The 15393-nt window shown below is 50.1% G+C and overlaps 2 protein-coding genes across 2 annotated transcripts in view; one reads left to right on the top strand and one right to left on the bottom strand.

The window, feature by feature from the left end:
* The window catches only part of SGPL1 (sphingosine-1-phosphate lyase 1), a 30679-nt gene extending 26326 nt beyond the window's left edge, over window positions 1–4353 (top strand). The window contains exons 8-14 of the mRNA XM_084264800.1: window positions 25–130; window positions 598–696; window positions 1713–1862; window positions 2084–2322; window positions 2981–3127; window positions 3572–3692; window positions 3781–4353. Coding sequence (XP_084120926.1) covers window positions 25–130; window positions 598–696; window positions 1713–1862; window positions 2084–2322; window positions 2981–3127; window positions 3572–3692; window positions 3781–3921 — 1003 coding nt within the window. The 3' untranslated portion in view covers window positions 3922–4353. The remainder of the gene's footprint in view (window positions 1–24; window positions 131–597; window positions 697–1712; window positions 1863–2083; window positions 2323–2980; window positions 3128–3571; window positions 3693–3780) is intronic.
* Window positions 4354–7893: 3540 nt separating this feature from the next.
* PCBD1 (pterin-4 alpha-carbinolamine dehydratase 1) lies at window positions 7894–12223 on the bottom strand. Its single transcript, XM_084264803.1, has 4 exons — window positions 12143–12223; window positions 9314–9445; window positions 8871–8951; window positions 7894–8354 (listed from the first exon to the last, which is right to left on the bottom strand). The coding sequence occupies exons 1-4, from the start codon at window positions 12143–12145 to the stop codon at window positions 8256–8258; spliced, it is 315 nt and encodes a 104-aa protein (XP_084120929.1). The 5' UTR covers window positions 12146–12223; the 3' UTR covers window positions 7894–8255.
* Between the last annotated feature and the right edge of the window lie 3170 nt (window positions 12224–15393).

The following is a 15393-nucleotide window of genomic DNA, read 5'->3' as shown; positions in this document are numbered from 1 at the left end:
GTATGCTACCCTTTTCCTCCCTAGGTTGGTCCCGGTGAGTGCTCACGCAGCGTTTGACAAGGCAGCGCATTACTTTGGACTGAAGCTGGTTCACATACCGTTGACCAAGGCCATGGAAGTGGATGTTCAGGTACCACTTTAGGCAGCACAGCGCTCTTTCAGTGGGAACTTAGCATTGGACAACGGATGGCAAGAAATCTGCCTATCTGGGTAGCAAGTCAGCAGATAGAGAGGGATGAATTCTTCCTGGAAACAAGGAAAAATGGCAGGAGTAAGTGCCTGTTGCTGCAGATGGGGTTTTGTTTGAAATAAATGGATGTAAACTGTACCTTTTGTCCTGTGTGATTCATGTGGAATCAAATAGCCCCAGATTTCAGATGAGGACAAACTAAAGTGCTCTAGTATTTCCGAGTGGATGAGTTGAATGACTCAGTGACACCATCTTGATGCTCATAGCTCGCTGTTTTGCTTTCTCTGTAGGCTTTTGTGTGGTATTTTTTAAAACCAGACACAGCACGTTTTCCCTTTTTATCATTTTTTTGGCAGGGTGGCACTTGCTGAGTGGAATGTGAGCATCTTCTCTCTTTAAATCTTCAGGCAATGAGGAGAGCTATCTCAAAGAACACAGCCATGCTCGTCTGTTCTGCTCCCCAGTTCCCGCATGGAATTATGGACCCGATCGAAGAGGTGGCAGAGGTAAGGTGTCCCTGGGACTTCTGTAGCAGGAAAACCAGCATGTCCATCAAAAGGGGTTCAGGATGTCAGCTGGTGAATCCGGTGGGAGGAGCAGACTGGTTGGGAGGGTGTTGCAGTCCTTGAATCAGGTGTTAACCAACAGCAGGGTATGTTGTGTGCGATTTTGAAGCAGGGAGGAATATGGGACTGTGTTCTTGCTCTCTAGCTCCTGTGGCAAGGTGGGCTTGACATACCAGAAATACCTCTGGGCAGTGTCATCAAGCTGTCCGTGTAGGGCTGGATTTTGGGCTTGACCTGGCACATGTGGTGTGTCATAGCAAGGCAGAGGGACAAGCTTTTTGAGCAGGCTTTGTCTCTGAACTCCCAAGTCTGTGCCATAAACTTCTGCTGTAACTCGAAGTGTATGTTGTGTACATGACTTTGGGCTCTGTCACACCCACTGCGAGACCAACTGGAAGGGCTCTCCTTCCTGTTTGAGAGGAAACAGCAGCAAAACAGTCAGCCTGGTAAAAAGGCTTTGATTTAGGGACTCCTGGCTGAGCAAGCTGGATGCAGAAGTCGGAGGAATGAATAGAAGGCGTAGGAGTCATAGGGCTGGGATCTTATTTTTCAAACATGCCTCTTGATTTTTCTCTTGGTGCTCCAGTTATTTATGTTGTGTGTACTCAGCTGAGGCCCTTGACCTTCTTTTCCCTTGGATCACACCCTTATGCTTTACTGCAGATACTCTTTTCAGACCACGTTGTCACGTCTCTTTGGCAAATACAGCAGACTGCCAAAAAGCTACGTTGCTTGCCGTCTCACTGGCAGTCTTCAAACATGTAGAAGGCAGGAGAAAGCATCCTGCCCTTAGCCAGCCCTTCCCAGTCTCCTTTCCTCAACATCTTGAGAGCGGCATGATGTTCCGAAAGGGTCCAGGGAACACAGAATTGTGAAAGGCAGAGTAGCTTTCGGTGGCTGGAGTTTGGGTGCCCTGACGGCATCGTTACTCACCACGGTCTCTTGTTCGCACACAGCTCGCGGTGAAGTACAAAATACCGTTCCATGTTGATGCCTGCCTGGGTGGCTTTCTTATCGCTTTCATGGACAAGGCAGGCTTCCCGCTAAAGCGTCCCTTTGACTTCCGTGTGAAAGGGGTGACCAGCATTTCTGCTGACACCCACAAGGTAAGAAATGGGGAGAAAAGTCTTCCAGTGCTTTAACATCTGGGGGGCAATTCCCAGTAAGGGCAGGGATGGCGGGTATTTCCACACTGCGATGTGGAGGAGCGCTCAGTGTGGGGGTATGGGCTGGCAAGTGGGATCTTGGTGGCTGTGCGCAGCGAGAGCTTGAATGTGTTCCTGTGTCCTCTGGCTGAGTTTTTTAATGCTTTCTGTGCCCTTTGCAGTATGGCTACGCTCCCAAGGGCTCCTCGGTGGTGCTCTACAGCGACAAGAAGTATAGGAGATACCAGTTCTTTATAGCACCCGACTGGCAAGGGGGCATATATGCCTCCCCCTCCGTGGCAGGCTCCAGGCCTGGTGGGATCATAGCCGCGTGCTGGGCAACTCTGATGCACATAGGGGAATCGGGCTACGTTGAGGCTACGAAGAGGATAATTAAAACGTCTCGTTTCCTTGAATCAGAGTACGTGTGTGCCTTAGCGATGCAATCATGTTCTTTAACCCCAGTTCTGGATTCCTTCTCCCAAATTTTGTTTGTTTTCCTGTGTTTTATTCCCCCCCACTCCTGCCCGCTGGAGCGTGTTACCTGCTGGGTGGGAATCCGCTAGGCAGCAATGGGAGAAGCAGCTTTGTTACTGCCCTGTGCCAGACAGCTGAGAGGCATGGAGAGGAGGGGTGTGGGCATCTTCATTTACCTGATGTGCCTTTGAGAGTTTCTTCTGCCTCAGTTGTGGCTGAGAAGGAATCTAGAAGGACATTAGTGAAGGTGATGGAAGGAGGGTTGCTGGTCTCTCTCATTGGGGTGCTTGGGTTGCGGTGTGAGCTGATAAGCTGACCGTTTCTGCTGCTGTGCTCTCTTGCTGCGTCCTTTTCGGTTTCTTCAGGGCTGTGTTTGACTTTAGGGCCCCGAGTGACTCGAGTCCTCTAGTGAGTTCCAATGGCCTGGGCTGGTTGTGGGACTTACTTTCTTTTTGGTAGGGATATGCTGTTTTGTGTAGCTTCTCCTTTAAAGAAAAAGGGATATGCTGTTCTGTAGCTCTTTAAGGCTCCAGATAGATGGGCAGGATGTCTGTATCCTGTAGCCCAGTCAGTCACTTCTTGTCTCCTTTATTCCTTTTAAGGTTGAGAAAAATTGACAGCATCTTCATTTTTGGGAAACCAGAGGTCTCTGTCCTCTCCATCGGTTCGGACATTTTCGACATTTATCGATTATCCAATTTATTAGCTGCAAAAGGATGGAACTTAAACGCCCTGCAGTTCCCATCCAGGTGAGTTTCTGGAGAACAGTGGAGAGATGCGCATAGTCAGGGTATGTGAGATGGTTGTCTTCAAGAATCAAAAAGCTTGATTTACTGAGTGGTGTCTGTATCTGATAAATCTTTTTAGACTTTACCCTGCAGAGAAGGAATTACTTTTGTAATTGCTGATTGTTGTACCTGGTATGAGGTGAGAAAATTACTGACATTGAGGTCAGGGAGGGGGAGTTGCTGCTCTGCAAAAAGAAGAACTGAACTCTCTGGCAGCTTGGTTCTTGCAGGGGTTACCTTTAATTGGGAGTGAATCATCTTCCCATTGCACTGCTGAAATGCTGTTTTAAGGAGATATGCGGCTGTCACTGGTCAGGGAAGGACTAAATTGCTGCCAGTCGCTTGGAAAACACGGAGCTATGCGTACTTGAGATGGCTAATGTTCCCCCTTTCCCTGCCTGCTAGCATTCATCTCTGCATCACCCAGTTGCACACACAGTCCGGTGTTGCTGAACAGTTCCTGAAAGATGTCAAAGACAGCATTGAGGAGATCATGAAGAACCTCCATGAGAAGACCACAGGCATGGTAAGGAGGCTGGCATATAGTTTGGGGTGAGCATGTTTCTCTGATGGCATTAACAACGCCATGTAATGAACTCCTCTTCTCTGCTTAGGGAGCCATCTATGGAATGGCCCAGTCTGTCCCAGACAGGAGCTTGGTGGCGGAGATTTCTGAGGCATATTTGGACGGCCTCTACAGCACGGATGTTCCTTGCAGTGAAAAGCACATGAATGGCTCTCCCGGCCACTGCTGATTGTCATGCAACGATCGGTGCCTTGCCAGCTAACCCTGGGGTGATTATAAATGTTTCCTAAGGGAAGAGATTGCAGTGAGCCTTTGTCCCTATGATTGCAGGTCTGATGGAGGCTTGATCTTGAAAACTTCTTGTCTTAGTCTGTTCCGAAATCTGAATTATTTTCATGCCCAGCTTTAGTTTTAGGACTCTTCTTCCCTGGCCCTTGCTTATTTTCATCTTGACTATTGATGGTGAACCAACTGTCCATTCCACAACTCCAAACTCCTCAGGTATTCTGCACATCACTTCATTCCTGGCTGTTTCTTCTCCTCAGACCTGTTTATTCAGCTGGTGTCCAGCCAAGTGTTAGATTTGAGCTCTCGTGTTGTGTTCCAAAGCTTCCATCTTCCCTGAAGTTGAAGGTAGAAAATAAATGGAGTATTTTGTTTTCTTTTGAGTGTTCCTCTAAGCTGCTGCATTTAACAGACTGTGCTGGGAGCCTTCTATCTGTGTAATGCAGAACTGATAAATTGGCAAAGGAACAGTAGTTGTGTACTCTCTTTGAAATCCCCTCTGGAGATCTTGGTGAGAATGCAATCAATATCTGTTGGGGGGGGGGAACCCCAACCAAACACAAAATCCTTTTCTGGACTCTCTTGCTTTGAGTAACAGCAGAAATAGAAACCAAGCAGGTGGTGTAGGAATGGGAACTGGATGGTACTGAAGATCCTAGGTACGTAGTCACTGCTTTTGTTCCCCTGCCTCCCCTAGAAGACATGCCAGGAGCGCCGCTCGCACCTTGTACGATTCTGTGCGGAACTCTGATTTCGCTCTCAGTGACTTGAAGGTTTTGCCCAGTCTCCCAGCACTGTGGTGGGAGCGGGCCAAGCCCTGGTGTGCACCGTGGCTGGGGACTCGGTGTGCAAACGGATGGCGCCAAAGCTGACCTTTTCCCCCTTTTTTTTTTTTTACCATGTAAAAAGGTGACTTTTGTAATTGGACTGATCTCTGCTCTTTGCACTGCTTGTTTTAAGGCACATTCTCAAAAGGGCATTCACCACTGTGCCTTGCTGCTTCTCTGGCTGCCTTTTTTTCTTTCTTTGTGAGATGCCAGGGAGGGTTTGAGGGCTCAGCTGTTGCTGCAGTTGTTTCTTTATTGGTACTATACTGAAAAAACCCTAAAACCTCAAAGGCAGACTGGCTTCAGAGAAAGTTCTCTTGCCTGTTAGGTTGAATAATAGGTGTTTTGAGCCGAGTCCCGTCACTGGAGCCGAGTCCCTTCACAGTGTTACGAAGACACTGGTGGAGCTCTGAGACAGGGACTAGGATGCATCAAGGTGGAGGAATCCAAACCCTGGGCATATGGCTCACCCTTCCTAATTTTTTACAGCAAGAGAGTTTTCCTGAGGTGACCTGTGAGGCGGTGGTGGCCTTCAGGACAAACTAGAATCTCTTGAGTTCCTCGAGCAGTGGAGTCACTCCTGTGGGGCTTTCCTGTGTGTTTCCTCCCAGCTTTTTGTGTGCTACTGAGAGTCTCCCAAGGCAGAATTCAACACTTGAGAGAAAACCTTGGTGGCATGGTCTGCTCAGCCTTGTGCAGGGCATCTGAAGGTGTCTGTCTGCTGTCCTGGGTGTGTTAGCCTGAAGCTGACCCTCACACAGCTCAGGCACCTGCTTGCAGAATAGTAGTACGGAAAGGGGAGGTTACTTAACAGCCACTGCACAAACCAGTGCAGCAGTGATCCTGGGAAGAATACTTGCTTTTTAACAGGTTTATGCTCAGTGCTGGGAGAGAAAAGCATTTTGGCCATCTGCCCTTACTTAAATTGGTGACTTCACATCTCGGAGCCCTTTTTTTGAAAACAAGGCATTTGAATTGCCTGCTAGTCTCCTGATGGTATTACCAGCTCCGACGGTTTGTTGGGACTGTTTATTCTCTCAATGTCTCACCAATGTGACCATTACTGCATCTCTGAGTTTGCTGCACTTTGGAGACAGTCTTAAGTGTCCGGCTACTGTGATGATTCTTTTTGAACCCAGATTTTAAAACAAAACCAGAGCCCAAAAGGGAAGGCACTCTCTATGTTTCTGCTTTAAAAGAAAGGGGTGTGGGGCAGGGGGTGGGGGGGAAAGTGTGTGGGGTGTGTGTGGATTGAGATGGGGTGAAGGAGAGAGAAACTCCCCCTTTCTTCCCTGGTTGCATTCTCCTTTGAGGAAGCAGATAGATGGAACAGATCAGTGCTCCATTTCATGTTTTTGGATGTATTTGAAGATGTTATTTGTAAGTCATTGTATTTCTTCCTGGGCTTCACTTAACTAGCAATATATCGGTGGGTATAATTATTTTATGTGTATCTGTTCTATACTGTAACTGTAATCTTCTGGTCAGGAGTAGGCCACTGTAATTTCCTGGCATGTAGTCTTTGTTTATCTTTGTCACCTAACATGTAATCTGCATCTCCTTTACCATGCCACACAGTCTTGGAAAAACAGTGCGATCAACAAGCTGTATAATTACTTAAAAGCAAAAAAAAAAGAAGAATTTTGTGGACTGGATTATGATCTGAAACTGGATGGTACTTTACACCTGGAATGGATCTTTGGGACTATTGATTCCTCTGAGATACCTGACTTGTCCAGGTTTTCTGAGTGAGAACCTGCATTTGTTGTGTGTACGAAGCACTCCTGAGGGAATCGTGGGCTCTTTGGTACTTGGCTGAAGACTCTCCAGTGGGAAGGACCAAGAAGAGAGAGATATTTGTCTCTGTGCTGTGGATTTCATCCACACTTTTCCGATGACTTGGGGGAGTTGGGAGGGTTGCGTACGACATGCTGGTATCTTGCCCAATAAATACACGTTGACTTTTTAATGAACAAATGGCAGTATTTTTATATTGGTCTGATTTACCGCTGTAAAACTGCACTGAAATGGCTGAAGAGATGGTGAAAATGGGTCTAGTTTGTATTAAAACAGTGCATTTAGCTACCTAGGCTCGCTCTTTTCATGTCTTTTTTTACCTGCTTTGATGCTCCTTTGAGTGAACGGGGCCATGTTGCTCCTGACTTTTGCTCAGGTGCAGCCTATGTCTGCAGTGGGGGGAAGGGTTTGTGAATTTTGCTCTGCCCAAGCACTGCTCCTGCCTCCTGTCAGGGTATGAAGGTGGTGTCCGGGTGATGCTCAGAATTGGCACTTAAAGAATTCTGGATTTTTCCCCTAATGCTTTATAGAACTTTAAAGGCTTAAAACAAAATGAGACCAGACCTGAGTCGGGTGTTTGTAGCGCTTCTCCTGGACTGTTTTGCTGTTGGTTGTTCCTGCTGTACTGAACAGGCAGCAGCCTGGCTGAGGTCTCCCTGAATGCTGAGCCTGTTGCTACCAGAGCAAGGATCTTGCACCCCCAAATCCACCTACAGCTGCTGTTGTTGTGCCTTTCAGTTGTGCCTTCCCTGTGCTTGTGCCTTGGCTACGTATGCTTCTGATGCTTTTAGTGCATGTGGGTTGGTCTCTTTTTAATCTGATCTGCTCTGGTGTTGACAATCTCATTCTCTTTCAGACCCTGCCTGCTTTTGAGGCGCAAAGGCCTGCGAAGGCATGTGCTGTTTCTCCGCCTTGCTTCATCAAGAAGCTTTTCCATGGCAGAAGCAATTCCTTGAGAGCAATCAGGCCAGTTACCTGCCTTGGGGGGGAAACCTGTTGGTGTTAATTTTGACAGTGAGGCCTCCTCCCAAACTCACATCAGGTTAACCAAGACACCAGGAACCCAAACCTGTTACTTGTAAACACTTCCAGTTGGTACCCTATTAAAGACCAGTGACGCTAGGGGTGAGATAGCATGCCTGCTTGTAATACTGCTTGAGAGAGGTTAGAGTGATAAGCGGGTTGCACGTGATGGTTGCTGGTGCGTTAGAGAGACACCAGAGGGTTCGCACACTGCGGTTTAGGTGGAAATCGTACTGTAGTAGGTAAGAAGCAGCAAGAGAGCAGCTGGATGGGGTTAGGCTCTGGTAGGATTTACTGGTGCAATCGTGTAACATCACTCCTGGGAAAAGGGCACGTCTGCTGAAAGCCCCAGAAGCTCAGCAGTTTGCAGGCTTGGTAGAGTTAACAGCTAAGGAAAGGGTTTAAGGACAGGAATGGCAGGACCAGAGATGGATGTGCACATGGTACCCAACAAGTGCATCCATCTCTGGAGCTGTGGTGGGGGGTTTGGCGCAGCATTGTGCAGTCTGGATCCAGGAACTGGCTTGGAAATGGGAGAAGGCTGTAGGTGCGGCTGTCTAGGCGAGAGCAGGGCTGTGGCAGTGGTGGAGTTGACTTTCTGTTGTTTTGGCTTTTATGTGTCTCTCTCTAGTCAGGAGAGAGAAGCTGCAACCTGCTCAATGAAGCTGGCCAAGTTGATGTCTCGCTCCGATAAGCCTCCACACTCATGGGTGCTCAAGGTGATGTGAACCTAAAGCAGACAGACAGACTGACCTAGTGTTGCTGGCAGACAGAGCAGGACCATTTCCCCCCTCCAGCGCTGCAGACAGCTCATGTCTGATGAGGCAGGTGGTGCTATTGCTTGCTCTAAACTCGGTAGCGCAACCTCCCTGGGGTGGGAGAGGAAGGGGTCTGGCATTTTGCTTGACTTCTCCTTCCTACAGCTCACCCTGGCCACGTGCTGTCACTGTCACCCCCGAAGCCAGCTCTTTCTCTGGAAGCCTTTTTCTCTGCTGCTTACTTCTGATTTTAGGGAAAAAAACCCCAAACCCAACTGTGGTGCTACAGGCAGCTACTGGGAGGCAGCTACTGGGAGGGCCAAAGGCTCCATAAGTGATAGCTCTGCCCTGCTGCCATGTGCCAAGGGAATAGTGTCTGGGGGGGTCCTGCTGATCTGAACAGGACTTGCTGCTCCTATTTTATGCCTCAAAAAAGGGGATCTGCTCCCTAAAGAGCTCTGCTTGCCCCTGCCATTCCTCATTCTTACCTTATTGTACACGTTGAACCATTCGGGGTGGTGATCCAGTTTTTCTGCCTGTAGAGCCACTCTGGTCATGAAGCCGAAGGCCTGCCCAGCAGAGTGAGAAGAAAAGTTAGTTCTGAACTGCTTCCCCCTTTGGTACACTGCTTTTTCACCCTGTTATTGTTAATTTTACACCAGGTGTTTCTAGCTAACCCACCCTGGGATGTTCTGTATCTTTGTTGGGGGGATTTTCTGTGGGTATCCTTGTTTTGGGGGAGTTTTTCCCAGACAAAAAACATGTGCTGTGTCTAGCACTTCAGTGTCTCGGGCAGGTTATCTTAGTCAGGCGTTACGTTTCAGGAGAAACATGGAGAGCTTTCTTTGGCTGAGCCTCCCAAGTGTGACTCCCTGGCTCTGCAAACCCAGCCTCCTGCCTTGCAAAGACCCCGAACCGCTGATGCTCGTACCCGGTTGAAGTCCTTGAAGTGGAACTCTTTGAAGATGGCATCTCTGCCTTCTACCTCGTTCCACCCCACGGCTCTCAGGTTCGGCAGCAGCTGCTCCCTCTCCTCCGTGCTCAGCCTGTGAGCTTTTCCTGCCTGACGCCGCAGAAAGGAAAGGGAAGAAGAGCAGATCAGTGTGGCAGAGGTAGGACGAAGTGAAGATTCAGCAAGGTCTCCTGTGTATTGTGGAGTTATGGGGGTGTGGGGGCAGCAGCAGACTGGGCAGGAGGGTTAGGGGATGTGGGTGGACCTGATTTGCGGTTTGCTGATGCTACGGACGTATCAATATTATCCTCTGCATACCTTGGGTATGTCCTGTGCGTGTCTAGGTCAGGTGAAGCCCAGTTTGTCTCTCCTGTGTTCTGCCCCTCAGCACCTACTGCTGTACCAGTGTATGTGTGTAGCTGTTGTTGTAACTCGAGGCTCTGAGAATTGATGGCTGCCTGAGGTTAAGCTCCCAAAGACATTATATATAAACTTTCTGGGGGGGAAGAAACCCACCCCTGAAACTCTGTGCTGGCTTCTAGAACTGAGAATTGCTTGCTTTTGGGGTTCACCAAGTACCTCCCTGAAGCAGGGGGGGCTTTACTTGCAGGTCATCTGCTTTAGAGAAGGGAAGCCATGTGAATCAGAGATGAGTCACGCTACAGCTCCTTTTCCTATTCCATCTCCTTTAAGTTATAATGGAGTTTAAGAGGCTCTTTCTCCCTTTCAGTAACAAAGGGCAGAGGGGGAGGGATTGTGATTTAGCATTGTCTTCTGCTCATGGGCAGGGCTGCTGCTTGGTTTTGAAGGCGGTGGTGGGGAAAAGCAGCAGTTCATGGCTTTGGGGGATGAACATAAGCGAAGATGAAATTAAAATGGAGTTGTTGGCGTGGGGGCCGCCCAGACCAGCGTATTGTTCCTGGTGGGTGATCTAATCTTTTGAGTTGGTGAGGATTGTTGTTTCTCGGTGACAAAGGCCAACATCTCTTTGCAATTTGTTTTCCATTCTGTGCTGTAAAGTGTGGCAAGTTATATGAGAACCCCAATGACTATGGCCTGTTGGTTCTCATGGGTACATGGTCAGCAGCCCCCAGAGATGCTTCCCTTGGCCTTTGATGCTCAGAAGCAGCATCTGAAACAGCTGAGCTACTGAGGCAAATTGTCCTTTCCTGTGGTTCAGCAACTTGCAGGCTGTATGGAACCAAACAAGCAGCCACGGGGCTGATGTTTTTCCAGATTCTTCTTTGGCTTTGCATGTTTTGAGGGGGCTTGGAAAGATTCTGCCCAATGCCTGTCTCACTGGGCTGTGCAGGTTCCTAGCCATCAGTGCAGCCATGACAGCTTAGAGCAAGCTGTCAGCTGCAGAGCACTTCAAAATGGAGAGTGCCAAGGTGCTGGGGGTGGGATGCTGTCTGTCCTCTGTCCTCACTGGTGACATGCCCTTGAGTTTGTGCGGTATTTTGTGCGCCCCCCCCCCCCCACCAGCTCTGCCAACGCCCTCCACCTTGCTGATGTGAATCCTGTCCCTTCCTGAGCTGTGGGAAGGCAGCAGGTAAACACGGCTAGGTGCAATAAACCCTCAGCCCTTGCACTTCCACACTGATGGCGTGATAAGCTGGGCATGGGTAGCTTAGCAACTGGATAATGTGGGGTTGGAGGCATAGGGGGCCGCTGGCAGGGGGGCTCCCCTGGGGATGATGGGAGCTGGGCAGGGGATACACCAGGTTTTGGGAGCTGGGGCTGAAACCCTCTGCTTTTGTGTGGGTGTGCTAATGAGAGGAAAGGCAGCGTACAGCCGGAGCTGTGGCTTGCCTGAAGCAGAGGGGGATGGATGCAGGGTGCTTGGCCAGCCTCCTCCGGGCAGAGCAGGAGACCAGGCTGCTTGGGAGGGATGCAGTTCAATTGTTCTCCCAACCCTTTTGTCAGACTCTGCGGGAGGATGGGCCCTGGGGGTTTCTACACCAGGCTCCTCTATGAGCCCAGCGCCTGGCCGAGCCAGGCTGAGGGTGGGCCAGCAGACCACACAAAATCCAGCTCCTCTGGTTGTGTCTTGTGGTGGCAGACCCTCTTCCAGAGCCCCCTCTGCTGCCCCCCACTCCCTTCCCCTTCCCTCCTCCTCCAGCCCAGCACGTTGGCTAGCCAGTATAGCATGTAATGCTTTCATCTGCACTTACTCCCTCCAAACACAATCTTCTCGTTAAGGAAATGTAATTATTTTGTTTTCTTTAGCTGGCTCTCAGCTGCCAAGGCATTGGGGCTTTTGTTTTTCTTTCCAGCAGGAAAGCAAATAGATGCATTGTGCAACTAAAGGAAAGGAACTGGCATGGGGAGAGCTTTGGCCTTTTTGGAGCTGCAGGTAACATGTTGACTTGTCACCTAGGAAAAGGTAAGCGGGACCTGCAGGCAGGGCTGGAAGGAGGTACGCCACAAGGCCCCACTGTCTTTCGCTCCCGTCCCCTCCGCTGCCGTGGAAAAGCCGGTTCCCGGCTGGGCCGGGTGAGTTGCACGTACTTGCCATGCAGAATTCGAGCGCGGGGGGTGGGGGTGTCACGCTGGCGGCACAGCCTTACCGACAGACCCTTTTCCCTCCCCTTCTCCGGGGAACCGAAGCCTGGAGAGCAACCGGCTCTGGTAATTCAGCAGCAGCCGGCGGAGCTCCCCGTGTTACTTATTAACCACAGTGCAGAGCTCGCTGCTGCCTTCTCCCTTTCCTCCTGCCTCTCCTCGGAGGCTGGAGCTGCCGCTCTAAACCTCCCTGCCCTGTCCTTTGCCGTCGCTTGTGAATCAGCAGCCGGATTTCTGACTTACCATCGCCCGGGGGTCTCCGTGCCCTCCGTCCCTGGTCCAGGCTGGGTGGTACACGCCGTACAGTAACCCGGTGGAACTGCGTCTTGTCCGGGGCGGTGGGAGGCGTGGCGAGGGGGCCGGGTCCACCCACGGCGATCTGCTGCCTGTGCTGCCCGCGCTTTTCCCAGCGGGTCACCCGTCTGCAGGGACCTATGGGGCTGCAGGGCTTGGGGGATGCTAAAACAGGGGCATGGTGACCGCTGAAGCGGCGATGAACCACGCATCGCTTTGTTTTTAACCTGTTGCATAAGGAAAAGGCAGAATGGGATGGAGAGGGGCAGTCAAAGCTGGCAGCACAGGACACTAGCAACACGTGTGATGAAGTGTGACGGTCGTCCTGGCTGAGCCATGTACTCGTAAGGCTCCCGGCCCTATGAGCTCTGTGCAATGATAACCACAAGCTGAAGGCTGTGTTGTCTGGGGACAGCCTGGATTATATTGCAGCACCGGGACCAAGAGCTGGGGTAGCTGGGAGGGAGGAAAGGGGGGTGGGGGAATGTGTGTGTGTGTGTGTGGCACGAGACTTCTGAGCGTTTTTAAAATGTTTTCCCCTGTTGCCAAGGGGACTGTGTCTGCACGCATGTTGCTCCCTGGTGTGTTTTCTCTCTCTCCAGGCCTGCTGTATTTGTTCCTGTGTCCTGCAGCTCATCGTCTGCTAAACCCACTCACATGATGGGCAATTTTCCAGTGCTCACAACAATTTTGCACTGCGCTGATGAGCGTGGTAGACAGAAATGTAGCACCCTGCTATACCCTCACGGCTTTCTTTACCCTTGAAGCAAATGATTCCAGGAAATTTTTTAATGTAGTGTGAAATACATCCCTTGCATATACTGTTGTGCACATTTTGTTTGCTACCGTTAGGGTTCACGGGTGCCACAGAGGTGATTTGTTTCTCCAGCAGGCAAATTAGAGGGAGGCAAATTCTTCCTTCCCTTCTTTGCCACCTTGTAGATTTGTTTGCCAGGGTCATGAAAAGGATAAACAAGCATCTTCTGTGTCCTGGGAGACCCTGAGTGTCTTTCCAGGGAGAAAAGAACTTGGAGAGCAAGGCAGCACCTGAGAAGAAAATAATTGTGGGTGGATATGAAGCTGGAAGCTTTGATCTAGATGAGAAGAGCAGGGATGCTCTACGGCTTCCAGCAATCAGGAGGTGGGATCGTTTGTGAGGTTTGCAAAGGCTAGGAGAGTATTTCGTTCGTGTAAGTTTGAATTGCAGGACCGGCAGTTTCATCGGCACAGCCCAGCAGAAGCACGCCTGTAAATAACAGCCGGAGCAGGAAGGTGAAGGAAGCGGTGTCATTGGGAAGCTGCAGGTGGAGATATGGGTGCTGTGGATGCCAACGATGTTCAGGGGGGTCTCAGCTGCGGTTCTCTCTCAGAAAACGCAGTGGCGGTTTGGATGGTGGCTTGTCAGGGCCTCGAATGCACCTTGGCTTACGTGACAGTGCCTCAGCCTTCCTGTTGATGTGGAGATGGGGGAGGAAGTGAATACCCTACTTCTCAGGCTACCCAGCTTTCCCTGTGCTGGGGTTTGTTCCGGCACAGGGGATTTACCTTGCTGGTGCGCGTGCTGCTAGTACAGAGCAACCGGCAGGCACCTCGGCTCCTCGGAGGTGAGAATTAATCTGGTCTGAGAACATCAGGGGAAGAACGATTAATTACACTGTGTCTGCTGATTACTGGTCTCCTTAGTGATGGCGGTTCTCTCCTAGGTTATAAATCAAGTCCTAATTGCCCAACCGTACATGAGAGGGATGTGCCTTTGCTGACAGGTGTCAGCAGGGCAGTTGGGATTTTTCTTGGTCTATAGTATGAAATGGCAGCTGACTCTTACACCTGAACCCCTAACTCCCCCTCCAGACAGCTTTTCCTTTCTCTCTTTTGAGATGGGTCTCTCTAGATTTGCTTTTAATGATTAATTAGGTGATGTTGAGCAAGGTGTTTGCTCAGAGCAGTTGGCAGCCCTGTGCGAGGGGTGTACTTCTCTATTGCCAACAGGGTTTTTTTGGGGGGGTGCCTTTTTGTTCTTTTTTCCCTTGCTGTGCTGCTTTGGGCTAGGTCCGTGGCAGCAATTGTGTATTCAATGCTAGGTCAGCATTGCATCTGTGTATTCAGAGGTGCCTCTTGTACCACTCACCTACTGTGGTCATTATTATTTTTATGCTGTAAATATATCTTAACAACACGTACCTGATCCCTGACGGCCACTTTGGTTGAGACCCATGTGCTTCATGTGCTATCTCCGAGGTTTTGTTGTTTGGATTTCTCCCTGGCTCCTTTCTCACTTCACATTCTTTAAAATGTTTTCTTCATACCTTTGAGGGAAGGGGGATACTGGCTTCCTTCTGTGAGAGCGCAGGTGCAGCCACAGCGGAGGTTGTCCCCGCAGGAGTTTAAAACTCTCCAGCATGCTGGGTGGGGTTTTTTGGTGGTCCCCCCCACCCCATGGTTTGATTTTCACTCTGACTTTGCATTTTGGGCCCTCTGTCTCTGGGCACGTGTGATTAACCAGCAAAGAAGGTGGTGGCTTCTGCCCCCCATGATTGCCGCTGTGGGAGTTTGTGTTGCACCAGCTGTTAGCAGAACTGCTGGCTCAGCAGCAGGATGTTTGCTGATGACACCGGCAGGAGTCTCTTATCTCCAACTATGTGCAGTTTACAGGGCTGGGTGTTTGGTTTATATTGTACTTTGGAAGAGGGGTGGGTGTCCTCCAGTGTTGCATGGGAGAGGTTTGTCTGGCACGTTGAGGAGGGACCCCATTCAGGGGCTGCTAAATAGGAAACACACATTGTGTGAAGATCTTCTGGGCTGAAAGTAGGTGAAGCTTGGTTCTTTGACCCTAGCACTGTCTGCCAGTCCTTTGTACCACTGTTTGGGAGGGAGAAGAAAGGGCTTGTGCTGTGGCTCACTCCTTTTCCATGAATGAGGAGGCCCAGGGCAGGACTCTTAGCCACCTGTTTGATAGGAGGAGGAGGGAACAGATTTTTGCCTGGCGGAGACTGAATTGCCTGCCTATTTATTGCCCAAACTTTGAAGTTGCTCCTTTGCTTTGGGCAGGGGGGACCAAATGCATAGTCAGCTGGGAAACATTTAACCAGCTACAGTGCCTCAGGAATTCAGCAGGAATACGTTTTCAGAATTTGCATCCATGCAAGTCATAAGGCGGCTGAGGGGACTGAGACTGTTTAGTCTGGAGAAGAGGAGGCTCA

The sequence above is a fragment of the Gallinula chloropus genome, assembly GCF_964237585.1.
Source record: "Gallinula chloropus genome assembly, chromosome: 5".
Lineage (NCBI taxonomy): Eukaryota > Metazoa > Chordata > Aves > Gruiformes > Rallidae > Gallinula > Gallinula chloropus.
This window is presented reverse-complemented; position numbering and strand designations above follow the sequence as displayed.

Excerpts from the sequence above, each read along its gene's own strand:
- PCBD1 (XM_084264803.1), bottom strand. Across the intron at positions 8,952-9,313 it reads ACTTCAAGGACTTCAACCGG|GCCTTCGGCTTCATGACCAG; the intron begins GTACGAGCATCA and ends TCTGCTGGGCAG. Across the intron at positions 8,355-8,870 it reads GGTTCAACGTGTACAATAAG|GTTCACATCACCTTGAGCAC; the intron begins GTAAGAATGAGG and ends TGTCTGCTTTAG.